Source organism: Peromyscus maniculatus, chromosome 13, assembly GCF_049852395.1.
Source record: "Peromyscus maniculatus bairdii isolate BWxNUB_F1_BW_parent chromosome 13, HU_Pman_BW_mat_3.1, whole genome shotgun sequence".
NCBI classification, from domain to species: Eukaryota; Metazoa; Chordata; class Mammalia; order Rodentia; family Cricetidae; genus Peromyscus; species Peromyscus maniculatus.
Genome location: NC_134864.1, coordinates 23264753 through 23290000, shown reverse-complemented (window position 1 = coordinate 23290000; position 25248 = coordinate 23264753). Strand labels below are relative to the sequence as shown.

Genomic DNA, 25248 nt, shown 5'->3' with positions numbered 1-25248 from the left:
GGAGCGCAGACAGGTGAGCAGTTACCCTCCATGTTCTGTTCTAAATAGTGGACACTTTTAACAAGTAAAAATGTATTTAATAATGGTACTCAGAAAATCTCAATGAATTACATCCAACTTAGAATTCACTCTAGAAATGCAAAAGCCCCAACAACACAGCCTGACGTTACCCAAGAGCTCACACCTGCACTTAGTTTGATGAAGAATACCTACAAATTCTAACTTGTACACGGGGTACATACATGCTACAACTTAACAACTCTGATACAAGATTTGAGTGCCAAAGTGAGTATCTTAGCAAGAGTAAAGATTCAGTTGAGTAAATCAGAACTGATTTACTGCCAGGTGGCGGTGGCACACCTTTAACCCCAGCACTCGGGAGGCTGTCAGGCGGATCTCTGTGAGTTCGAGGCCAGCCTGGTCTACAGAGCGAGATCCAGGACAGGCACCAAAACTACACAAAGAATCCCTGTCTTGAAAAAACCAAAGAATTAATTTACTAAGTAGGCATGGGGAAGCTAACAGTGTATCAGTGTTTCTCACACATATTTTAATTTTTAATGAACCATCCTATCAAACCACATTTCAAAGGCCACCTTGCAGAAAGTTAAAGTACTAAACTTACAAACATAATTCTGGTTTGCAGTCATGGAGCCGTGTTAATAAACTCTGTTACTTTGTAATATCTTGTTTATTCTTTAATATCTGAGATACTTACCAACATTTCCTCTGTAGCTTGCTGGCCAACTACACTGCAAATATCTCCAAAATTGGCAGCACAGACCTATAACAAAACCATCACGAACATTTCAGTATCACAGGTAGAGTTCCTTAGAGACGATCTATTAAATCTCACCATCAGCACAGTACAGCAGCGTGTATTCTGACAGAGACCACTGGGTGCAAACACACCTTCCGGACGTGAAACATCCTACAGTCGCAGCACATCTCGCAAAACCTAGGGAGGATGAGACGCTCTGTGATGTCCTTCCCTACCATGGGAGCCATCTTGCACATTATCTAGAATAAGTGAAAAAGAAATCCACATTGAAAACAGCTCTCTAAGGCCTTCAGTAATTTAAAGAAATATATATTAACCAATACACAGCAAATGTACTAAATGTAGAAAAAAATCCCATTTTATTATTTATTTATTACTTAATGACATAATCACTTTGCTAGTAACTTGAAAGAAATAAAGAGAAAAAAGAAAATTCTACCTTTAATCCTAGCATTTGGGAAGTAGAGGTAAGCAGACTGTGAGTTCAAGGCCAGTCTGGTATATAGTGAGTTCCAGGACAGCCAGGGCTACACAGAGAAACCTTGTCTCAAAAAACAAAACAAAACAAAACAAAAAAAACAAAAAAAAAACAAAAAACCACCACCAAAAGGGCTGAGTACATCTATGTTACTGAGGAAAAGCTCCACATCAGACACTGTCAGCTTGGAACAGAGTTAACTGAAGCTGATGTGGGATCCAGGGTCTGTCTTTGCAGAATTCAGGTTCAGAACACAGTCCCATTATCTAGATTTTCCAGCTAATAGTGCATGAAGCAAAGAGTTATCTTTACCGAAAATTAGCTCTTATTTTAAGTCCATTGTAAGTTTGTACAGGAGGAAATGTGAGCCTGTCATCATTTTCCAAATACAACTATTCTCAGACTACAAAAATGACAAGAAGTAATAAAAGGTACACAGATCGGAAAGAAACTTCAGTCATGTATGGCAAGACTGTCTGCACAGAAAACTCCAATGACTCTACAAAGAAGCCACCAGAATAAATAAGCAGATTAAAGAAAGTTACAGGACATCAGAATGAAAAAGAATTCTATTTCTATAAATTAACAATGACCTGGAAAAAGCTTTAAAAATACATAATTTATAATGTTAAAATATGAAATCTAACAGAAATATAAGATCTTTCTGATAAAACCTACAAACCTAACTGTGTAATCACACTTAATTAAGTCCCAAAGTCCATCATGTTCACGGGCTGTTAGGCTGGCAATTCGTAACTGAGCTGCAGGTTCAATGTGTCCCCACCAACAAGCCCAGTTTCACCCGACTGCAGGCAGGGCCTGCACCCCCCAACTCCCACAGCCAGCTCTGTTTCACAGAGGCGCAGCTGAAAATCTGACGCTCTGTCAGCTCGCTGGTCTAGGCAACATAGTAGAGTCAGTTTTTCCATAACAAACATAAACCAGTGTGTGTGGGGGAACCACAGGCTTCCTACCAGCGCTGGACATAACTATGTTTTTAGGCGAGGCTCTCCTTACTATGAACAGCATTATGCCTAAACTGATTTTTTTTTTTTTTTTTTTTTTTGAGACAGGGTTTCTCTGTGTAGCCTTGGCTGTCCTGGAACTCACTTTGTAGACCAGGCTGGCCTCAAACTTACAGAGATCCGCCTGCCTCTACCTCCTGAGTACTGCGATTAAAGGTGTGCGCCACTACCACCTGGCTAAACAGCTTTTCTTGACTGAGGAATTTCTGAAATTAAAAGCAAGTGTTTTGGAGCTAGGTAGGGTGATGACTGTGTGTTGTGATTATACTAAATGCCACTGAACACTATACTTTAAATGGTTAATATCATATGAGCGTCACATCAATAAAAGTATTACTGAGAAAGAAAAAGCACCTGTATTTATCACTAACTGGTAGTTGAGTAAGAAATAATGAAAAGGGAATTTTTCAAGGGACAGAAACTAGAGATCATCTATGTCCTCATAGATGATCTGGAAGAACTGGCAACTTCTGTTCAATTTTTTTTTATATCAACAAAAGATCAATGCTTTAGGTGTAAGAACAAATGCTAAGTATCCAACTGAATGTGAATAAAACCTCAGGTTAATTCAGTGCTTTCCTATCTTGCTATCCAGATCCCAGATCTGAATGACAACACACAGTACTAAGTTTTCAGACTTTCCTTTAGGTTTGCCTAAATGTTAAAACAGACTTACAGCCACAGCCTCTGTCTTCACATCATCATTGCTGTCTGGGGCAGTGAGCTCTATGAGGACAGGGCACACCTTGGTCTCCACATCAAACCGCTCAATCAGCTCCTGCTCCAGCAGGGCCAGCAAAGCTGCCTGACTGGTTTTCCTCACCTGCCAAGAGAAACACCACAGTATAAACAGCACAGACATGACTTCATAAAAATGGACAACATGGGGGCCTGGAGAGATGGCTCAGAGGTTAAGAACACTGGCTGCTCTTCCAAAGGTCCTGAGTTCAATTCCCAGCAACCACATGGTGGCTCACAACCATCTGTAATGAGATCTGGTGCCCTCTTCTGGCCTGTGGGGATACGTACAGACAGAACAATGTATACATAATAAAAATAAATCTTAAAAAAAAAAAATGGACAACATGGGGCAGTAATGGCACACACCTCTAGTCCCAGCACTTGGGAGGCAGAGGCAGGCAGATCTCTGAGTTCGACGACAGCCAGGGCTACACAGAGAAACCCTGTCTCAAAAAAACAAACCAAACCAAACCAAATAAAGAACTCTACAACATGATTTTTGCAAGCGTACAACAAAATGTAGGAACCTGTAACTTGCAAACCCTAGCAGACATTTGTGGGTATTCCCTCAGTTGTTCTTAGAGACAGAGCCTGGCAAACAGGACTAGGGGACTGGCAAACGGGCACCCTTTAGGATGGCACTGAGGGGCTCGGACAAATGTTAGCCTCTCAGCATGCCTTAATCTAAGACAAGTAGTCACTTCTGGAAAATTAATAATGAAGTTAGACCAAAAAATATTCCAATTATATCACGTATATTATGCTACAGAAAGTTCCTTTAAGAACAAGTAAATGTGACCCTTACCTGGTTATTCTGATCTGCGAGATATCTAACCACGATGGGTAGCAAGTACTTGGAAAAGGCATAGGGTATGGAAGGCCGGTTCTCTTGACAGAACAGTGCAATATGTGGGACTTGTTCCATCAGCTCTGCTCTCACGGTTGGTTCTATTGAAACAAGAGCAACATGAACAAACATCCTCTCAGGGAGACAACGCCTCTCTCTGGGCCTGAGGCTACTTAGGAACCAGCATGGTAAGCACTGGTCATGTTCTCTAACCCTACACTGCTTTCCTTAAATCAAAGGAGGAAGTCACTCCCAACCCAACTTCTATGGGTCACAATATACACTGGGTAAAGAACCTCTTACAATGAATACATTTATCAAGCCTCTACAATGAGCCACATTGAACTGGGGATTAAACACCTTCCCTGGTATTTCTATCAATTCTATGGCATGATAGTATTTGTAAACTATGTAATACTATAATAGGACACCATCTGCAAACTCCAGAATTTAGGAACCTCCAAGGACAAGTTATAAGGACCAGTGGCTCCTCCTCTAAATACCATCTATGAAAGATTTATAACTAGACTTAAAACAACTAATTTCACTGCATAAAAACATCATACACAGGTATCACAGACCACAGGTATCACATTAGTAAAAAGGTAAAACAGCCTAGGAGAAAATAAACAACAGTTAAATGTATTCATGTTACTACTAAAGGGACGGAAGAAAAAAAGCTGCATGTTTGAAAACAAACATGTGCTGAATCAAAGAGACAGTCACTGTCATCAGGAGACAGGGGGATCACAGTCATCAATCACACCAGACCTCACTGAAGGAGGCACAGTCACCATCATCACAGGAGACAGGAGGATCACTGTCATCAATCACACCAGACCTCACTGAAGGAGGCACAGTCACCATCATCACAGGAGACAGGGGGATCACTGTCATCAATCACACCAGACCTCACTGAAGGAGGCACAGTCACCATCATCACAGGAGACAGGGGGATCACTGTCATCAATCACACCAGACCTCACTGAAGGAGGCACAGTCACCGTCACCAGGAGTCAAAAGGGAGCTTACTTTGAGGGAGAGGGATGACACTAATCTATGTGCTGGTTCCACTTCTTCTCATATGGCTGGACCTTCACTGTGTGAATGTGGTAAGGTTGTACACTTACTCAAGTCCTATAGCAGTGAGTTATACTCAGTATTAAAATAGCAACAGCAGCAAAACCAAAACCAAACCAAATCCAAACAAAACCTGCTCCATGTTTTCTGAAAAGCTGGATGAGTGTTGGACTGAACAGAGTCCGGAACTGAACAGAGAACTATCCGGCATAGTCAAAGGGCTACCATGACACTGGCACGAAACCACTACCACAGCTACACCCCCAAGTTACCGTGGGCATTCATGACCGAGACCAAGCAATACAAAATTCCTGAGGACCCACTAAATGACCTCACAATTCCTAAGGGACATGAAAATAAGCCCTTGGCAGCAAAAAGATTAAACCCCAACAGAAGGATTGGCATACCAAGACTTTGGCAATCAGACAGGGCTGAATCACTTCAAACACTCCACTTCAAAGACACATCAGGAGACACACTGAGAAAAGATCACAATAGCAAGAAAAGCAAGACCACAGAAACAGAGCCTGAAGCTCCCGAAACTTAAGTGTCATTAACAGTAAGAGAAAAACCTCAATGACCAGGTGGCAGGTCGGACATTCACAGCAGGCACTTTGCCGAGAGAAATTATCAAAATGCCCATGGAAAATAAAAGCAGTGAGAAGTCATGGAGATCTAGTAGTATTATTATACACTTGTTTAACAGCTCCACATTCTCACCATGTTAAAAAGATCTACTCAGCCTGGGCTGCAGCTCAGCTGGAATGCTTGCCTAGCAAGCACCAGGCCCCAGGTCCAGTGCTCAGCGCTGCAGAGAACTAAACCTGGCAGAGCATGCCTGTAATCCCAGGACCTGGGAGGCGAAGGCAGGAGGATCGGAAATTCAATAAGCCGGACTCTTTAAGCTGTATGATTTCTTCTTCAAGAAATCAAGATTATTCTGAGTTATATAGTAAGTTCAAGGCCAACTGGACTATGTGAAATCCTATCTCAAATACATACACAGACACACAACCAAAACTAAACTTAAAAAAAGATTTTAAGGTAGAGGAAAAACAATACTCCAAAAGTTAATGGTTGAAATTTCCTGACAGACACCTTCAAATTCAAGAAACATGACAAATTTGAGTAGGATCCATTTGCACCAAAACACAGCATAATAGAACTAGAGCTCACCATGGAAAGGGCTTTTAAAGGCAAGAAACAGAAAAGGAAGAAACAAGGACAAAATTAGACAAGCTAATTTCTCTGCAGGAACTACTGGATTTCTCCACAGCCTCTTTCTGGACACTGTAGTCAGGCCAACCAGGGAACCTCAGGGTCAACCCGAGCCTTCCCACTCTCCCTGCTCAAGGCTTCAGAATGGCCCTCAGCACCCTAACTGTCTGCCAACAACTCCTCTTTGTGACAGTTAGTTTTCCTGTCACCCACATCTCATCAAGCCAGTTCACACTGCTAAGCTGGTCTCAGGCAGCCTTCCTGGCTTCCTTTTCCTAAGTAGATCTCACCCCCACACACACACCTGTGACCAAAGCTGCCACCTGGAGCTTCCCAGATTCTGCTTCCCTTTTCCTCCAGCATGCCCTTCCCTCTGCGCTGTCAGTCTAACAAACCCAGCACAGCCCATCACATGACTAAGCTAACTTACCTCAAACCAAAACTACAAATTTACAGTCCATTAGACCTTCTTAAAGCCACCTCAGAGTAAGTAAACACAAGAACAGTTGTGGGACAAAGATTAATTAGTAGACTTAGGACTGTTCTTTCCACTCTGAAAAATAATTTAAAATTTTTACCTTAACACTTGAAGGCTAATAAATGAACTGCTCATCAAATGGTTAATCTCAGGTTTAAAAATGAGCCTTGTTAAGAATCCAACAAGTTTGTGAGAAACTAAAAACATTTGAATAAGGAGACTTAGGGAGAAGGAGATGTCAACATTTATTTTTGGATTACTTGTAAATTCAAGTATAAATATGAGCTTGAAACTTGCCCCTGGGGCTGGAGAGACGGCTCAATGGGTAAGCGCTCGCTGTGCGGACAGGAGACCAGACCTCCAGGCAGTCACTCCTGTGAATGTGGGTGGGCGGGACCCCGCAGCCCAGCACTGGGAGGTGGAGGAACAGGCAGGTCCTGGAACTTGCTGGGCAGCCATCTTGGCCAAACAGCCAGCTCCAGGTCCAAGGAGAAAGCCTGTCTCGGGGCATAAGGCAGAGTCACACAGTAGGAGAGCGACAGCCTCCTCTGGCCTGTGCGTGCACACACCACAGACACATTTGTCTTCAAATGTCATGTTTTACGTTACATTCATTTTACCACAATCAAACAAAATCTTAAAAAAAAAAAATCACATCATAATTTTCAAATCAAGTTCACCCCCTCCCTCTCGACAGGGTCTCATTCTAGAACCCAGACTAGCTGGAACTTATTATGCAGCCCAGGCTGGTTTCCAAGTAGAGTAACCCCACCTCTGTCTTCTGAGAGTTAGGGTCACCAACATGAACCACCATGCCACACTTCAGTTAAGAAAGCTCTCCTGTCTTTGTTTTAACAATAAGCCAATTTCCTTCTTACAAATAATGATTAGAGATGGTCATGATGGCACACCCCTTTAATCTCAGCACTCAACAGGTAGAGGCAGGTTGGTCTCTGTGAGTTCAAGGCCAGCCAGGGCTACATAAGAGAATTCCAGAACAGCCAGGGCTACACAGAGAGACCCTGACTCTAAACAACAAAAGCAAAACTGAACAATTAATTTGTTTCATATAAATCAGATAAAGTATTATTTTCCTAAAAAATATTTAAAGCCCTTTCTACCTCTTTTACTTAGAAGTTATTGATCCTAAAATATTAAAATAAATGATAGAAGTAATTTCTTAGATTTATTAAGTAAATGGGTGTACGATAAACTGTCAAAGATTTTTTTCCCTATGACTAATGGGTTTAATAATTTCTTTAAAAATCTTTTTTTTTTTTCTTTTCTTTAAGACAGGGTCTCCCTGTGTAGTACAGGAAAGCTCTGAACTCGAGGTCTTCCAGAGTGATAGGTCAGAGTGTGGGTCACTTGCCAAGCTCTCGGGAAATCTTAAAGACACTCTCACAGACATGTCTATATAATCAAAATAAGTATTTTTTAGTAGTTTTTAACAATGTGTTGTGTGGTGGGAATGTGTGCACATGCGTGCAGCATCCAAGGAGGGGCCAGAAGAGGGTGGTGGGGTCTGACCCCTCTGGAGCTGGCGTTAAAAGCAGGTGTGAGCTGCCCAAGGTGGATGCTGGAAAATGAACACGGAATCTCTCCAACAAAGTCAGAAGTGACGACACACTGTGTTCTCTGTGTGGACACACACCCGAGTCATCAGCTAATCTGCCAATTCTTTCCAACACAGCCACACAGTCTCCTTCATCATCGCAGACTTCCCTCAGGGTATCCAGCAGACTTCGGGCCACCATTTGTCTGCAAAGAAAGAAATTAATAGAGTTCAGTGCCACCAATACTGGTTAGATGTTTACAATACAGAATCTTTATGTTCCATAAAGACACGTTTTTTTATTGCAAGTCACACACACTAAACTTGTAATTTCCTAGGTAGAAAAGCCAGTACCGATAAGATTATTTATTACCATTTTTTTTTATCTTTATCCAAATAAGTGGGGGAATTTCTAGTCACTGAATTTTCATTTCACCTACCCTGTCACCACAATGGTGGTAAAATACATTCATTCTTCAGTACATTAAATGGTATATTTACTATTAGGAGGTTTTTAATATATACTCAAAAGAATTTCAATAGAGACTTAAGATTCTAGGAAAATCTGGTGCAGAGACCTCAGCTTCAGCACCAGTGTGGCAGGAAGGGCTCTAGCTCTTGGTCACTGCTGTGCCCCGTGCGCTGGCACACAAGAAGTGTGCCAAGTCATCTGGCAGAGGAGTGATACACTCCCCAATAAGCAATTAAATCAACGGCAAAATTCGCCAACCACTAACAAAAGCAGTGACTGGCGGCACTGGCTCACCTGCCAACCTCCTCTGGTGGGTGACCGTCCATCCTCCCGGGCTAAGACCCCCTTCTCCCCTTTCATGTTAATAAAGAACACACACCTGTTAAATATGTTCTCACTTGCAGCATACTTGTCCAGTCTCCCGAGCGGTGTCAACATTTCATCTTGTGAGACGAAGTCCAGGGCTGAAGGTATAATAATCACGTCAGACTCTGAGCTGCAGTCATCCACACCAACTAGCAGAGACATCACAAACACTCCTTGTAACACTGAAACTGGAACGGACCCCTGCCTGCCCAAGCAGCCCGTGCTTCTGGAGACTCTTAAAATCAGCCTCGGTGCTAGCCGTGGCTCAGGGACAACCTTCCTTCTCCACCCCAGTTTAACAGCCTCCAGCAGCGTGCAGTCAGTGGTTACAGAACTCAGCAGAAAGGCTCGGTGACTCTCAAGAATTTACATGGTTTTGTCAGGGGTGGTGGCTCACACCTTTAATCCCAGACTTGGGAGGCAGAGGCAGGCAGATCTCTGTGAGTTCCAGGCCAGCCTGGTCTACAGAGCAAGATCCAGGACAGCTATAGCTACATGGTGAGATTCTGACTCAAAAAAATAAAATTTTTTACATGCTCAGCGAGAACAGCTTGTGAAAAAAGGCAAACAATGACTTAGTCAATTCTATAATAAAGACACGAAAGCTGAAAAGTGCCTGACTTCACTTACTAGAAAAGAACTAAAAACTATAATTAGTATTTATACTCATTACACAAATATTAAATACTCCTGTGTCAACTACTTGGCTTCTGTTGGGGAAACAATCATGAACATACTTATGTCTTCTAAGGGTTGACATTCTGCTGAAAAAAGAGTCTATGTTAAACCCATCGTTATGGTTACGCGTACATACACAGCCCAAGGCAGAGCTGCGGCACCTGTGGCAGGCAGGGAAGGCCAAGCCGGGCCTGAAAGCTAAAAGAAAGGTGTGATTTCAAGGGAGCTGAGCAAAGGGTTGAGAGGCAGGACTAAACAGGACTGACCACCAAGAGAGGAAGAGAAGAGTGGAAGATGTCCGCTATGCTTGTGAGTTTGTCACACTTACGCCGCCACCTAACAAGGGAATGTCTCCATGTATACTGACTGAGGAGGCAGAGAGAGGAGGTGAGGCCATTAGTTCAAAACATGCTTTCCAGAACTGCAGCTGGGTAAGAATCAATCGGCTCAGACTATTAACGGGCAAGGTGAATGCTGCTGCTGCTGCTGCTGCTAGAAGTGTGCTAGTTAGTGTTTACCACATGACACAAGCTAGTGCTATTTGGGAAGAAGGAATGTCACCTGAGGAACAGCCTCCATCAGACTGGCCTACGGGCAGCTCTGAGGGGTACCACAGTGGGTGCCAACCCTGGCCAGGCGGTCTTGGGAGGAGTGAGAAAAGCAGCTGAACAGAAGCCCAAGAATAAGCTGTTGGCAAGCAGCTTTTCCATGGGCTCTGCCTCTGCTCCTGCCCCTCGCAAAGACAGACTGTGATCAGAACACGTAAGCCAAACAGACCTTCAGCTATAATACATACATAAAAAAAATAGATAAATGAATGAACATAATAAACAAAGAAATAGATAAGTAAATGCTTTTGGTCATGGTGTTTATCACAGGAATAGAAAGCAAATTAGCACACAGGGTCTCACTATGTAGTCCTGGCTGGCCTGGGATTCACAGAGATCCACCCACACCTCTGCTTCCTGAGTGCTGGGATTAAAGGCCTGAGCCACCATGTCCAGCAAGACTATTTTTAAATTTTATATTTTGTTTTAATTTTCTAATAGTTAAAGAAGCTGGGTGGGGTGGTGCACACGTGTAATCACAGCACTCAGAAAGCTGAAGGAGGAGGAGACTACAAAGAGTTTGTACAGCTACAGAACAAGCAGCAGGCCACCCAGGGATACACAGGAAGATCCTGTCATGAGGAAGGAAAAACGAAAGAAGTGGGGCTGGAGAGATGGCTCAGTGGTTAAGAGCACTGGCTGCTCTTCCAGAGGACCCAGGTTCAATTCCCAGTACCACTGGCAGCTCACACCTGCCTGTGACTGCAGTCCCAGGGGACCTGACACGCTCTCTGGCCACTGTCATCCCAGACAAGCGACGCACAGACACACATGCAGGCAAAACTCCTATTCACACAAAGGAAAGGCCAGGAAGGAAGAAGAACTGGTCACTGTTCCACGTGCAGTGACAGTCAACAGGAAGCATGGTGGTGAACAGAACCGAACTGACGGGGAAGCCTGGGCTAAGGGAGCTGAATACGTTCAGGGCATTTCCAAAACCCTAACAACTTTCAGTGTTTGCCTGTAGCCAGCCTGACCTGGGACTCACGACATAGCTCAGGCTAGCCTCAAACTCATGCAATCCTCCTGTCCCAACCTCCCCAAAGGCATTTCCCCCTCTTCTTCCTAACTTATGGCACTCCTGGCCGCCGCCCCCCCCCCCCTCCAGCTGGCTGCCTTTCCTCACCAGTGCCTGTCCTCCCATCCCATACAGACACAGGATTAAAAGCAGCAGCTTATGAAAACCTCCCAAACACTGCATGTATAATACAAAAGACTGCCTTCCCAATCAAATCCCCAGTGCTATCGCTTATTTAAAAGGGTTTTAAATGTCTTAAGTGAGTGAGTAGCATGGGCCTATCTTGTAAAACTGGCTAAACAAACAATATTCCCATGGAATAGTATCAAAGTAACTACATGAGATACATAACACAGCTACTTCCAAATATCTTCACTTGTTAAAGTAAAAATACTTTAAAAAGAAAAGTAAACCACTTAAACATGTTCTTCCATTTCTAACAAAGATGATATCAATGACCAAATTAATTCTCATTAACTAGGTAGTTAATGAAACAAATGAAATGGGCCACACTCTGCCACAGTTGACTGCCTGGAAAGACAGGCCTTACCACCAGGCAGATCCTCAAACATCCTGAGTTGAGAGTCCAGGGAGGCCAAAGCTGTGAAATTTGCAGGGCTGAAAATCCTGCGAGGAGAGGGCTTTAGAGAGCTGGTCCCCTTTCACTTTGGTTTCTAAAACAGGGCCTCCATGTGGTCCAAGTGGACTCTAAACTCACAATTCTTCGGCCTCAGCCCCTGAAGTGCTGAGATTTTAGGCTACACCACCACACATCCATCTTAGAAGGTCCACTGAGTCTTAGATAAATATTGGCACAACATACATTTACATGTATGTAATGTCTGAGGCAATACCTACTTGAGATCAGGGGACAGATCTCTATCATAAAGTCCTTGTCTCCACCACTCTAGTGACAAATAACCTCTGCAACACACAGGGTCACTAGCACAGTACTCAGGGTGGCCAAGTCTGACCCTGGGGGCTGCTCTAGTTCTCCTTAACAGCTTCACAGGTGAGCACATAAGGATCAGACTCCCCAGGTAACTAAACAAACAAGCAAACAAACAAAACAAACAAACAAAAACACCTGGCACTCATGAAGGGTAAAATCTTCAATGTCTGTATACAAGAAGAAAATCAATAAACAGTCATGGAAAAGCCAGTAAAAAAGCAAGCCACAAATAGGGGAGATCCAGAGCACACAGACTCACAACTAACCAAGCCAGCAGAACTAGCAGATACGGATGAGAAACGATCTACCTACACTGCAGTTACGATGAGCACCACGGCCTGGGCACCAAGTGCACACCTGGAAGACTCAGGAAGGCACACGGAGGAAAGGAGTATGGATATGCAAAAGTCTCTGACCTCCTAGTGAAGGAAAAATAAGAAGAAAAACACACTAGGTCAAACCAACAGTTAATACAAAAGAAACGAATAGGGAACTTGAAGAAACAGCATTAAAAAATGAAACAGAAAACAAGCACAGCAGAACAGAGTATCCCTCAGCCAGAGGAAAACGTCAGGCATTCTAATACGCATACATTCCAAGTCTCCAAAGGAGGAAGGGGAACGTAAGAGTATTTGAAGAAATGATGAACTCCAGAAAATTCAAATTTAATGAAAACTATTAATTCATAGGCTCAAAGGATTCAATGAATCCCATTAGCAAAAACCATAAGGAAATTAAAAAAACAAAAACTACACCTCTCATGTAGAACTGAATGGTATTGTAAAATAAAATAAAAGGAAAAAAAAAAACTACACCTCTCTACACTAAAACTGTTTAACACTAGTCAGGGATCCTTTTCAACTAGAGATCTCACATACAAACAGAGTGAGACTTCCAGAGGCCCGAAGACAGCGGAGCAACAACTGAGAAGTCCCGACAAAGACAGGGCTGGAAATGACTATGCTTAAGAGTACTCACTACTCTTACAGAGAACTCAGCTTCTGTCCCAGTTCAGGGACTCTGACCTCTCCTCTGCACTCTGCCAACAAGGCATCCATGTAGACATACACATCCATGCAGACAAATCACTCACACACATAAACAATTTTTAAAAAGAAAATAAGATCAGCCTACCACTCCATAAAGCCAGAAACTTTTCAAGTAAAGGCTTTTTCAGACATGCAAAAGCTGATGTCAGCAGGCACTCAGTAGAGGATGAGAATCTACATCTACACAAAGGAATAAAGACTATCAGGAATGGCGAATAAATAAACAAAAAGTCTATTAGCTTTGAAATGTAAAGCAAAACCAAGTACAGTAAACGAGTACTATTTACAGTGTATACAGATACACAAACAACCAAGGCAGAGTGTGCTGCTGCAGGACGAGACACTACGTGACGTCAGTCACAGCTGTAATTCAAACACACCTCAATTAGAAACCTGAACTAGAAACCATTATTTTTAAAATCAATGAATAAATAATAAAGCCCATAAATAACACAATGAAGGGAGGGGGGATAACGGGAGTAAAATAGCGATAGACCCAGAGGTAGAAAACAAGCCAGAGAAGAAATTTAAACCCAACCATATCATAATTGGGAACATTAATTGTAAATGGCCTAAATACACCTATTAAAAGGACAGAGACTTCAAACTGTGTTTAAAGAAACATTAAACCATGTACATAATTACTCAGTGCAGAAAATTTTTACATAATTTCTAATGTATAATTCATAAAATACCTCATTCATTATGAACTAAAGAGCTATAGAAGCCACTGGACCCTCATTTGCCATCAGTTTTCTCTTTCATAATGAAGGCTGCTGAACTAGCATGGTCTCCTCAGGCCCCTTTATGCAGGCTCTAGAATTCTATGACTATGACCAAACTGTTTCATCAGAGCCGCACATGTGCTCACCTTAAAGATAAACATGATTCTGGTTCATACAAGGTGAGGGAGAACAGGAAAGCTATTGTTAACCACACTGCTGTGTTTGAGACCAGTGTGGAGATATATCTAAAACGCAGATTCCTAGAGCACATACTCAGATACTGATTATGCAGGTCTAGAATGGGGCCTACGGATATCTCTGTTTGATAATGTCCTCACTAATTTAAATGTTTAACAAATACCTGAAAAAGATGCTCTTAAACGATAACAAAACCATAGTCTGTTCTATCTGTTTCCTATCAAGCATGGCTGACACTCTACACAAAAAGCACATCCCAGCCTGGCACAGACACTAGCACCAGGCTCCTTTCTCTAGTTCTAGACTTGCTGCCTCAGTCAGGATTCATGGGCTCACTCTGGCCTCAGTCATCTTCCCTAGTCTACTTAGAAGACCACACCTTTCAAACAGGATCTCACCATGTGCCCATGTTCACCTAAACTCACAGTCCTCCTGCCTCAGCATTCTCAACATGCCACCACACCTGTTTTTTCATCCATTCCTGACTGCACTTAATAGAATATAGATTTCACCTTGATGAAGGCCATGAAGTCTTGACCACAGATGATGACAGGCCAAGTCTTACCTAGCCTACACTGCGAACGCCTGCACAGGTTATAACAAGAAACTTAGAAATAATCCACAAGGCCAAGCATGGTGGTGTACACCTTTAATACCAGCACTTGGAAGACAGAGATAGGTGGATCTCTGAATTCAAGGCTAGCCTGGCCTACAACATGGTAGGGCCAGAGAGAAACCCTGCCTAAAAAACCAAAACAAACAAACAAACTAAAAACCCCCATCATAGTACAAGCGAAGAGCAATGAGATAGATGTACATATAGTATCAGATATAGGGGGCTGGAGAGATGGCTCAGTGGTTAAGAGCACTGACTGCTCTTCCAGAGGTCCTGAGTTCAATTCCCAGCAACCACATGGTGGCTCACAACCACCTGTATTGAGATCTGGTGCCCTCTTCTGGCCTTCAGGGACACATGCAGGCAGAGTACTGTATACATAATAAATAAATCTTTAAAAAAAAAAAAAAGGAGCTCATGTTGTAACCTTTAAAAAAAAATATCAGATATAATACACACATATGAAAATGTCACTAAAAATATTTAAAACCTACTACTACTGTGTAAGAGTCCTGTGTCCCATCCCCAGACCTGCAAAGAATAATTATAGTATATCCTGTAGCATATTATAAAGTTTGATTCCACTATTTTTTTTTTTTTTTTTTTTTTTTTTTTTGGTTTTTCCGAGACAGGGTTTCTCTGTGTAGCTTTGCGCCTTTCCTGGAGCTCACTTGGTAGCCCAGGCTGGCCTCGAACTCACAGAGATCCGCCTGGCTCTGCCTCCCGAGTGCTGGGATTAAAGGCGTGCGCCACCACGCCCGGCTTGATTCCACTATTTTGAGTGGTTCTTAGCATAGAGTAAAAGATCCTGATATATGCTTGCTGTTATTAACATGACAAAACCAAGTCTAGTTCCTCCATAACAACCTTGTACTTCCATGGTGGGAGGGGCCAAGAGAAACTGCTGGTACATGCTAACAATCATTTGAAAATTCTAACCAACTTCTTCACTCCAGCCTTATTTGTTTGTTGTTTTAATCTCTCTGCCCTCGGCTGCTGCAGGAGGAGAGGAGTTGATTGACAGCTTAGCTGTTTAAAATCAATATGAGAAGCACTTGAAGATTAAAGCAATTTGAGCAAGGTACTTGCTACAGTTGGGAGCTAAAACTGCTCTTGAAGGAAGCAACAAAGTAGATGAAGAAAGTGGATCAGAAACAGCGTAAAACTGTGTGAGTGGAGGTGAGATTACAACAATAGAGCAGTGAGACTTTTGCCTTCAAAGACTGTTTCTTTTTATAAAAAAAAAAAAAAATAGAATCCAAAGTCCTAATCTCAAAAAAAAAAAAAAGAGTCCCGTGTCATATACACCCTGAAGGATTGCACAGCGAGTGGGATCTTTACATAACACAGCATCAGGTCTTACGGGCAAATGCAAACCGACAGGTTTCCGACACGGTCTCCACAGTCTTCTGAAATAGTGCATTAACTTTAAACTTTTAAACACTGATTCACTTCTTATGTGCATGAGGGTGTATGTGTGCAGGTATATATGCATGTGTGTGAGGCCAGAGGACAACTTGTAAGAGCCAGTTCTCTCCCTCCACCATGCTTGGCAGCAAGTGCCTTTACCCACTTACACCCCTCTGTGTGCAGTGCTGGAAGGCGAACGTACGACAACACTAAGAACATTAACTAGAAATTAATTCTCCGCCTAGAACACTAACTGTAAATAGGTGGTAATACAAATTAAAGATGAAAATTATAATCTGGGAATAATCTTTAAAACATACAAAAAGGTGCCAGGTGGTGGTGGTGCACGCCTTTAATCCCAGCACTCGGGAGGCAGAGGCAGGCGGATCTCCGTGACTTCGAGGCCAGCCTGGTCTACAGAGCGAGATCCAGGACAGGCTCCAAAACTACACAGAGAAACGCTGTCTCGAGAAAAAAAACAAAAAGGAAAGACTACCAGGCAAAAGGAACACTGAGCTACTGTCCGTCAACAAAACCTCTTTCTTTTCTTCTTTTTTTTTTGAGACAGTATAAGTCAGGCTGGCCTCAAACTTACTATGTACAGCCCTGGTGATCCCTGCCTGCACTTGGGAGGCTGAGGCAGGAGGGTCATGATTTTGAGGCCTTTATTGGCTACAAGTGTCCTAATCAAATAGAATGGACTCCCAATAGGAGCCGAGACATTCCCATCTCCAAGCCCATTGAAAACCGCTGTCAGTGTTAGACTGAACACACATCCCTCCAATTCTGGAGCATGAGAAAAATAGTTTGTTATCATTTTAAAACCCAGGAAGGAAGATGACAAAGCAAAGAAATAACAAGAATGTTTATGTTAACAATGGAGTACTTCTCTGTATAAAAAAAAAATCATAAACTCACCCTTGCTGTTCATACAAAGAGCACCCCCTAAGCCACGCCCACCTCCTGGCACTTAACAGAAATCCAAGTAGTTGGAAACATCCCAATTTTTAGTCTTTTAAAAGAAAGTATGACCAAAAATGTAGAAGTGTAAAAGCTAGAAAGTAGTAGTATAAAAATCTAAACCGGGTCCAGGTTTAGCTCTCAGGTCCTGCCACTTATGAACTATCTGGTTGAACTTGACCAATTACTTACTTAGAGATTTTATCATTTACAAAGAACTTGTTTATGCTTTTTTTTTCAGACAAGGTCTAGTCAAATAAATAAGAACTTACTATGTACAACTGTGCCTTGAACTTGTAACAGTGCCCCTACCGCTGCCTCCTCCATCTCTACACTGGTGTGCTCACTACACTGAGGGGCCATCAAGACTTTGAAGGCCTACAACAATGTCGCCTATAAAGTATCTGATAGAGCCCATAAATATCAGACTTCTCCACTCCCACAACTCTGCATTTAAAACTGTTACTAGAGACACAAATTTCAATGTACCTTCTGTGTTTTCATTAATCCTACAAGACCAGTAAGTAGGATAGCACCTGAGCAGCAGTAGTGACAGGGATGGACCAAATGATTAAAAAAAAAAAAGGCTAAAGGTCAACCTCAGGAGGTAATATCTGAGACCGCACATGTGTATGTGGGTACATACAACCTTTTAGTTGGCCCGATAAGGAAATGAAACCATTTTTTTTTTGGGGGGGGGGGATTGGAGCTTGAAGAACAGAACAAAAAGAGGTTCTTTTAAGCAAAAATCCAAAAGGTGGTGCTCCCCTTTAAAGCCAGCACTTGTGAAGCAGAGGCAGGTGGATCTTTTAGGTTGGAGGCCAGCCTGGGCTAGTGAGTTCCAGGACAGCCAGGGCTATGCAGAGACCCTGTCCAAAACCAAAAACAAAACGATGGCTCAAATCTCTGTTTCAGTGCAGGGCTTTTGAAGGACAAAGCCTGAGATGCCAAACCTGAGGTCTATTTTCATGACAGACGTGAGAGATGCATTTTTCACTTGTCTGAAGAAACGAGTAAGGGCTGGAGAGATGGCCATGAGGTTAAGAGCATTGACTGCTATCCCAGAGGACCCAAGTTCAATTCCCAGGACCCACATGGCAGCTCACAACTATCTGTAACTCTAGTTCCAGGGGACCTGACAACCATGGCAAAACACCAATGAACATAAAATAGAAATAAGTAAATAAAAAAAAAAAAAAGAAACTAAGAAATCCACTAAACTGGGAATTTTACATTCTTTTTCCTTCCTGATCACTTTCCATTTTTACCACATAATTTTGTCCCAATATACGTTTATGCTTGAGATTGTTTCTCGGTACCAAAGAGAGGAGGAATGTGAATTTCCAGGCTGGGAGATGACGCAGTGAGTGAAGCCTTGCTGTACAACTGGGGGACCCAAGTTCGGATCCCAGCAACCCCATGAAGAGCCAAGTGCAGTCAGTCTCTGTACTCTCAATGCCAGTCTAGTCAAAGCCAGCTCCAGATTCTGTGGGAAACCTCATCTCAGAAATAAGGCAAGGAGTGACAGAGAAAGAAACGGCCCTCTGATCTCCACACATGCTGTACATGTGCAAACACGCACATAACACACACAGATTTTCTGCAACCGTACAACTTCAATGTTTGTTTTCATGATTGCTCTTCCTGTTGACCATCTAGAATATATCACAAATTATGACAAACAGTAAACAAGTTTTTACTGAAAAGGCGTCAGCTTTTGTCAACACAGCACAAACTAGAGTTAGCTGAGAGGAAGGACTCTACACAAGAGCGTCTCTCTGATAGGGTGTGGATGATTAGATGTGGAACACCTTTTAATGACTGCTTACATTGCAGTGTAAGAATACAGAACCCAAGAGCATTGGCGGCCCTCCCTGAGGTCCCGAGTTCAATTCCTAACACCCACATGGTGGCTCACAACCATCTACAATGAGATCTGGCGCCCTCTTCTGGCCCAAAGGCAGAACACTGTGTACATAATAAATAAATAAATCTTAAAAAAAAAAAAAAAAAAAAAAAAAAAAAAAAAAAGGCAGGGTGGCCCTGGTGCATTCCTTTAGTCCCAGCACTCGAGAGGCAGAGCCAGGCAGATCTCTGTGAGTTCTAGGCCAGCCTGGTATACAGAGCAAGATCCAGAACAGGCACCAAAACTACACAGAGAAACCCTGTCTCAAAAAAACAAACAAACAAAAAAGAATAAATACAGAACCGGGGCTGGAGAGGGGACCAGCAGCAAAGAGCAATTGGTTCCTCTTCCAGAGAACTCACAATCAGGTCCCGGCACCCTTATCAGATGAATGACAACCATCTTTATTCCAGTCCAGGCACGGCACCGGTTTTGGTCTTCATGAAGGGGAGCAGTGTTGCAGGATGCTTTCATCAGACATGACACAGCCATTTCACTCACGAACTCACAGTAGCTGTGCTCACACCAACACAAGACCGGGCCTGTCAACATTCTGTTAGGGAAGGTGGAGCTCACAGGTCACACCCTTCCCTGAGGAGTTTACAAGCAGTTAACAGTAGCTGGGTGGTGAGGGACTCCTGAGCCTCAATCCACCTGAAGCTACTGGCAGTTAATGGTTCCTGGGGGAGGAGGGCCACACCCCTCACCCTTGCTCACAGAAGCAGCCTTAAGGCAAGTCAATGGCTGCCGCCCCAAAGGCATAAAGCAGACTAGTATAACATGTATGAAATTATTACGAAAGTATTAAGACGTAGAGCTTTAATATGTTTTAACAAATAAACATAGCAAAAAACAATCAGGGAAGTCAGGCTCCCTTGCAGAGCATGCAGAGTTCCAGTTAGTCAGTATGACCGACTCAGGACAGCCAACAGTGCACTCCAACACCTCCAGGGGAAAGTCAGCCCTGGGGTGAAGAGTGCCAGACATCCATCACTCCTCCACTCATCACAAGAAGGAAGCCTGCATCTTTACAGTGCGGATATCTGGCTCTAGCTGGAGAGCTTCTCTCCAGGTCCCACCAACCCCCCCCCCACACACACACAGTCCCACGACCCACGTATAAAATAATCACTCAGACGCTTATATTACTTAAACTGCTCGGTCATTAGCTCAGGCCTACCACTGTCTAGCTCTTACTCTTATACTCAGCCCATTTCTGTTAATCTATATGTTGCCACGTGTTCCCTGGCTTTACCTGTTGTCTCTACATGATGTTCCCTGAAGGGCAGCTGGTGTCTCCTTCCTCTGTCTTCCTCTCCTTTTCCTCTCTCTTCTCTGCTAGTCCCGCCTATACTTCCTGCCTGGCTACTGGCCAATCAGTGTTTTATTTACACAGAGTGATATCCACAACATCTGGCAGCCATTACTTCACCACCAACAAAAACAGAGAGGCCACAGTGCTGAGAAAACAAATTACCACACCAGTCTTGCCAAAAAGCAAACAACTAGACCGAAGTCAGGGGAGGTATAGACAACTAGACGGAGTGAGGAGGCGTGGACAACTAGACGGAGTCAGGGGAGGCGTGGACAACCAGACGGAGTCAGGGGAGGAGTGGACAACTAGCATAGACTCCTAAATGCCGGTGTCTCTGGGCACAGTGTCACACACACCTTAATCAGATTCTCAGAACCAAAGGCTGGAAGATGGCAAGTCTGAGGTCAACGTGGGCTATAGCAGTTCTGGTCAGCTTACATACATAGGAAACACTTGACTAAAATAAAAATAAAATAGCTAAACTCAAATGAAAAATAAAGCGTATGTGCCATCACAGGAAGTGAGCGCTGAGAAAACAGAAACAAGACAAGTGCAGTGTGTGGACTTCAATTAGCCCGTTACCATGAAGGATGGATAAGACTGGACAATGGATGCATTTCAATACGGACTACACACACACCAGGATTCTATCAATGCCACATTTTTCAGAGCGAAGAGCCTGTGTCTAGTAGAGAACGCCTTTGCTCTTAGGAGATGAGGACTAAAGGTAACCATTTATTCCCGAAAGGCTCACCCCAGAAATTGGAGTAACACCTAGACTGTATGTTGTCTGTTTGTATAATTATGTGGGAGAAGGCAGAGCCGCCGAAGAGTGTTACTGATGGCTGGATACAGGTGGGGTTCAGTCCAGAAAGTTCCTGTATTTGTGCCACTTCTGTGTCAGAGTAAAGACCTAAAACTACTAAGTTTAATTTTAAAATAAATCATATGAAACAAATCAGGATTTTGTCCTAATTTAGCTTGCTCAGAAAAGTAAAGGTCTATCTCAGTGGATCTATCAAAGTTATATAAAGATAGCTGGGCGGTGGTGGCACACGCCTTTAATCTCAGCACTTGGGAGGCAGAGCCAGGCGGATCTCTGTGAGTTCAAGGCCAGCCCGGGCTACAGAGTGAGTTCCAGGAAAGGTGCAAAGTTACACAGAGAAACCCTGTCTCAAAAAACAAAACAAAACAAAAGTTATATAAAGATACCAAAAGCTGGGACTGGAGAGATGGCTGATTTATTAAAAGCACTGGTTGCTCTTCCAGAGGTTCTGAGTTCAATTCCCAGCAACCACATGGTGGCTCACAACCATCTGCATGAGATCTGATACCCTCTTCTGGCATGCAGGCAGAGCATTATATACATAATAGATAATCTTAAAAAAAAAAAAAAAAAAAGACACCAGGCTCACCCTTTGAACCCAGCACTCGGGAGACAGAAGGAGGCGGATCTCTGTGAGTTCAAGCCCAGCCTGGGCTACAGCGTAAGTTTCAGGAAAGGTGCAAAGCTACACAGAGAAACCCTGTCTCCAAAACAAAACAAAGGTACCAAAGGCCTACTATGTGCTGGGGACTTAGCTATGGATAAAAATGTGGGGCTGGAGAGATGGCTCAGAGGTTAAGAGCACTGACTGCTCTTCCAGAGGTCCTGAGTTCAACTCCCAGCAACCACATGGCTCACAACCATCTATAATGAGATCTGGTGCTCTCTTCTGGCCTGCAGGGATACATGCAGACAGAACACTGTATACATAATAAATAATCTTTAAAAATAAAAAAAAATACGGCCGGGCGGTGGTGGCGCACGCCTTTAATCCCAGCACTTGGGAGGCAGAGCCAGGTGGATCTCTGTGAGTTCGAGGCCAGACTGGGCTACCAAGTTAGCTCCAGGAAAGGCGCAAAGCTACACAGAGAAACCCTGTCTCGAAAAACCAAAAAAAAAAAAAAATAATAATAAAAATAAATAAATAAAAAAAAATAAAAAAAATAAAAAAATAAAGAATAAATGTGTCAGACCTTGGATTTTATAAAAAAGGAGTCAGTAAACCATGGCCAGTAAGCCGAAACAGTTCCATCTTCAACTTTTGTAAATAATGTTTTATTGGGAAACATCTATGTGTATGCATTTATACAGGCACTTTTACTATTTCATGGTAGATCTGAGCAGCTACAAAAGCAGCCATAAGTTAACAAAACCTACTGCTTAGACTATCTGACGAATTATAGACTAGCTTAGTGATGTAGCAAAAACATAAGTCACTTTTGGGGGGGAAATACTAATTTTTTGAGGCAGGGGATCTCTCTATTATGTAGCTTTGGCTGTGTTAGAACTCACTATATAGACTAGGCTGGCCTCAAACTCAGAGCTCCACCTGCCTCTGCCTGGGATTAAAGGGGTGTGCTATCATGCCTGTCTTTTGTTTGTTTGTTTGTTTTGTTTTTGGTGCTGGGGATGGAACCCAGAGCCTGACACATGCTAGGTGAGTACTCTACCACGGAGCTACAACCCTTGCCCAAACACTGATTTAAAGAGACAGATCTGAAAAGCACGTGATTCAGTCCTTACATACAGCCTCTGGCAACGAAGTCCAATTGTCAAATTTGAATTTGAACTTTGCAGTAACATGCAAGATGTTTATTAGAACATATTAAAGTTATTGAAGTACTGACTGCCATTATGTCTTTAGAAATGTTTTTTATGAGTAATTGAAACACTATCCAGCCAGGTGGTGGTGACACATGCCTTTAATCCCAACTCTTGGGATCTCTGTGAGCCAGCCTGGTCCACAGAATGAGTTCTAGGACAGCCAGTGCTACACAGAAAAAACCTGGTCTCAAACAAACAAAAACCACACAAACAAAACCACCACATCAAACCACTATCCTAGAGCACAGTTCACAGGTGAACTTGAGGCAAGAGGTTTTTGATTTTTTTTTACATTTACTGATGTATTTTGTATGTACACACCCACTTAAGTCCGGTGGTCAGGACAGCCTATGGGAGCTGGTTCTCCTCTTCTACCCAGTGGTCCTGGACCCTGCACCCAGGCAGTCAGGCCTCTTTACCACTGACGCATCTCACCAGACCACACTGTCTAGAATTTTCTGTTGTGTAGCCTAGACGGCCTCAAACTCAGTATCCTCCAGCCTCAGCCTCCCTTGCTCTGGGACCACAGTATGCATCTCCACACTCTGTAAGGCTAAGAATCATCTATGGCACAACGGACCTTCCACGTCCACAGACTTAGCTGGCATCCATGAATAATGAATGGGGTAGGGGAGTTTGCTTCTATATTGAACACATACAAATTTTTTTGTCATTATTCCTGAAATAACACAACCCAACAACTATCTGTATTAGATATCATAAGACACGCAGAGATGATTCAAAGTATGCACAAGTTATAAGCAAAGGTGTCATTTGGTAAAGAGACTTCCTCACATGCTAAGGGTAAACCAACCCTCTTGGGGTACTGACTGAGGACTGTAACTAGGTACACAGAAAGCGAGTCACCATGATCATGCCTTCTAACTGCTGCTTGATAGAGAAACATATGGCAACCAAACAACAGGACTCTCAGGTGTGTGTCACCATGGGTTCCGCTCAGTGAGAAGACATTCCCCTTATAGTGTTATTAGCCCAATTACTGTGGTTACTAATCCTTGGGTAGTTCATAAAAAATGTGAACAAACCCAGATCCAAATCACCGTAAACTCCCATCAAGTCAGTGTTAAACAAATGAGTTATTTCCACCAAAACACAGCTGACGTATTCGAATGTAAGCATGCTCTACATTAAACCTGGCTGTGACTATACAGATGCAGGTCAGCATTAACACTCGTATCTCCTGCTTCCTCCTCCCCCTCCCTCAGAACACACATTAAAAGGGAGGAGTGAAACCTAGATTGAGTGGAGGGAACATAATAGATAGTTCATCTGCTTCTGGGTATGTCTAAATTTTCACCCTAAAATAAGTTTTTAAATCAAAAAACCATATTGAAAACGAAAAATGTGCAATCTTCTTATTATTTGACAAAAATCTAACACTTATTTATTCCTAGTTTCCAAAAGACTCTCAGCAAACTTTAGGGACCTGCAGCCTGATTCAGGGAGGACATCAGTGAGAAGCTAGAGGAACAGGCTCTGAAAGGAATACAGCTCGCTCCAGACCAATCACTTCTGTCCTCTGCTTTAACACCCCCACAACCCCCGCCAAAACAGAAAAGGATTCTAAAACCTTACCAATGGAAAAACCTGTGAAATGTCACACTCCACACCCGGCTCCACAAGCTCAACCTCATGCTCTGTTACTGTTAAAACAAGAGTAGAATCTCAGCTAGACTCCCTGGCTCCACAGCATCCCTCTGGAAACTAATCCCAAGTAGCATCCTAGATTAACGCTATAACTAGGCAATTTAAATCACAGTATTTTATTTATTTAAAGTTTTTTAAAATTATGTGCCTGGGGCCTGGCGGTGGTGGCACACACCTTTAATCCCAGCACTCGGGAGGCAGAGGCAGGTGGATCTCTGTGAGTTTGAGGCCAGCATGGGCCAGCATGGGCCAGGACGGGCTCCAAAGCTACAGAGAAACCCTGTCTCAAAAAAACAAAACAAACAAACAAACAAAAAAATTATGTGCCTGGGTGTTTTGCCAGGATGTGTCTGTGTGCCACCATGCCTAGTGCCCATGGAGGCCTAAAGAGGGTGTTGGATTTCCTGGAACTGGAGTTACAGCTGGTTCTGAGTCACCATGTGGGTGCTAGTCA

General features: G+C 43.0%; 1 protein-coding gene across 13 annotated transcripts in view; it reads right to left on the bottom strand.

Annotated features, from left to right (window-relative positions):
* Positions 1-25248, bottom strand: part of Ppp4r1 (protein phosphatase 4 regulatory subunit 1) — a 56564-nt gene that overhangs the window by 26604 nt on the left and 4712 nt on the right. For 6 of the 13 annotated variants that reach the window (XM_076549768.1, XM_076549766.1, XM_076549764.1 and 3 more), the window contains 6 exons: positions 9055-9139; positions 8303-8409; positions 3831-3973; positions 2961-3107; positions 913-1020; positions 719-784 (listed from right to left, as the gene is read on the bottom strand). In XM_076549768.1, coding sequence (XP_076405883.1) covers positions 719-784; positions 913-1020; positions 2961-3107; positions 3831-3973; positions 8303-8409; positions 9055-9113 — 630 coding nt within the window. In that variant the 5' untranslated portion in view covers positions 9114-9139. Of the gene's footprint in view, positions 1-718; positions 785-912; positions 1021-2960; positions 3108-3830; positions 3974-8302; positions 8410-9054; positions 9191-14041; positions 14181-24722; positions 24786-25248 lie in introns of those variants that run through there. The other 7 variants (XM_076549765.1, XM_076549773.1, XM_042259702.2 and 4 more) reach the window with 4 other exon arrangements.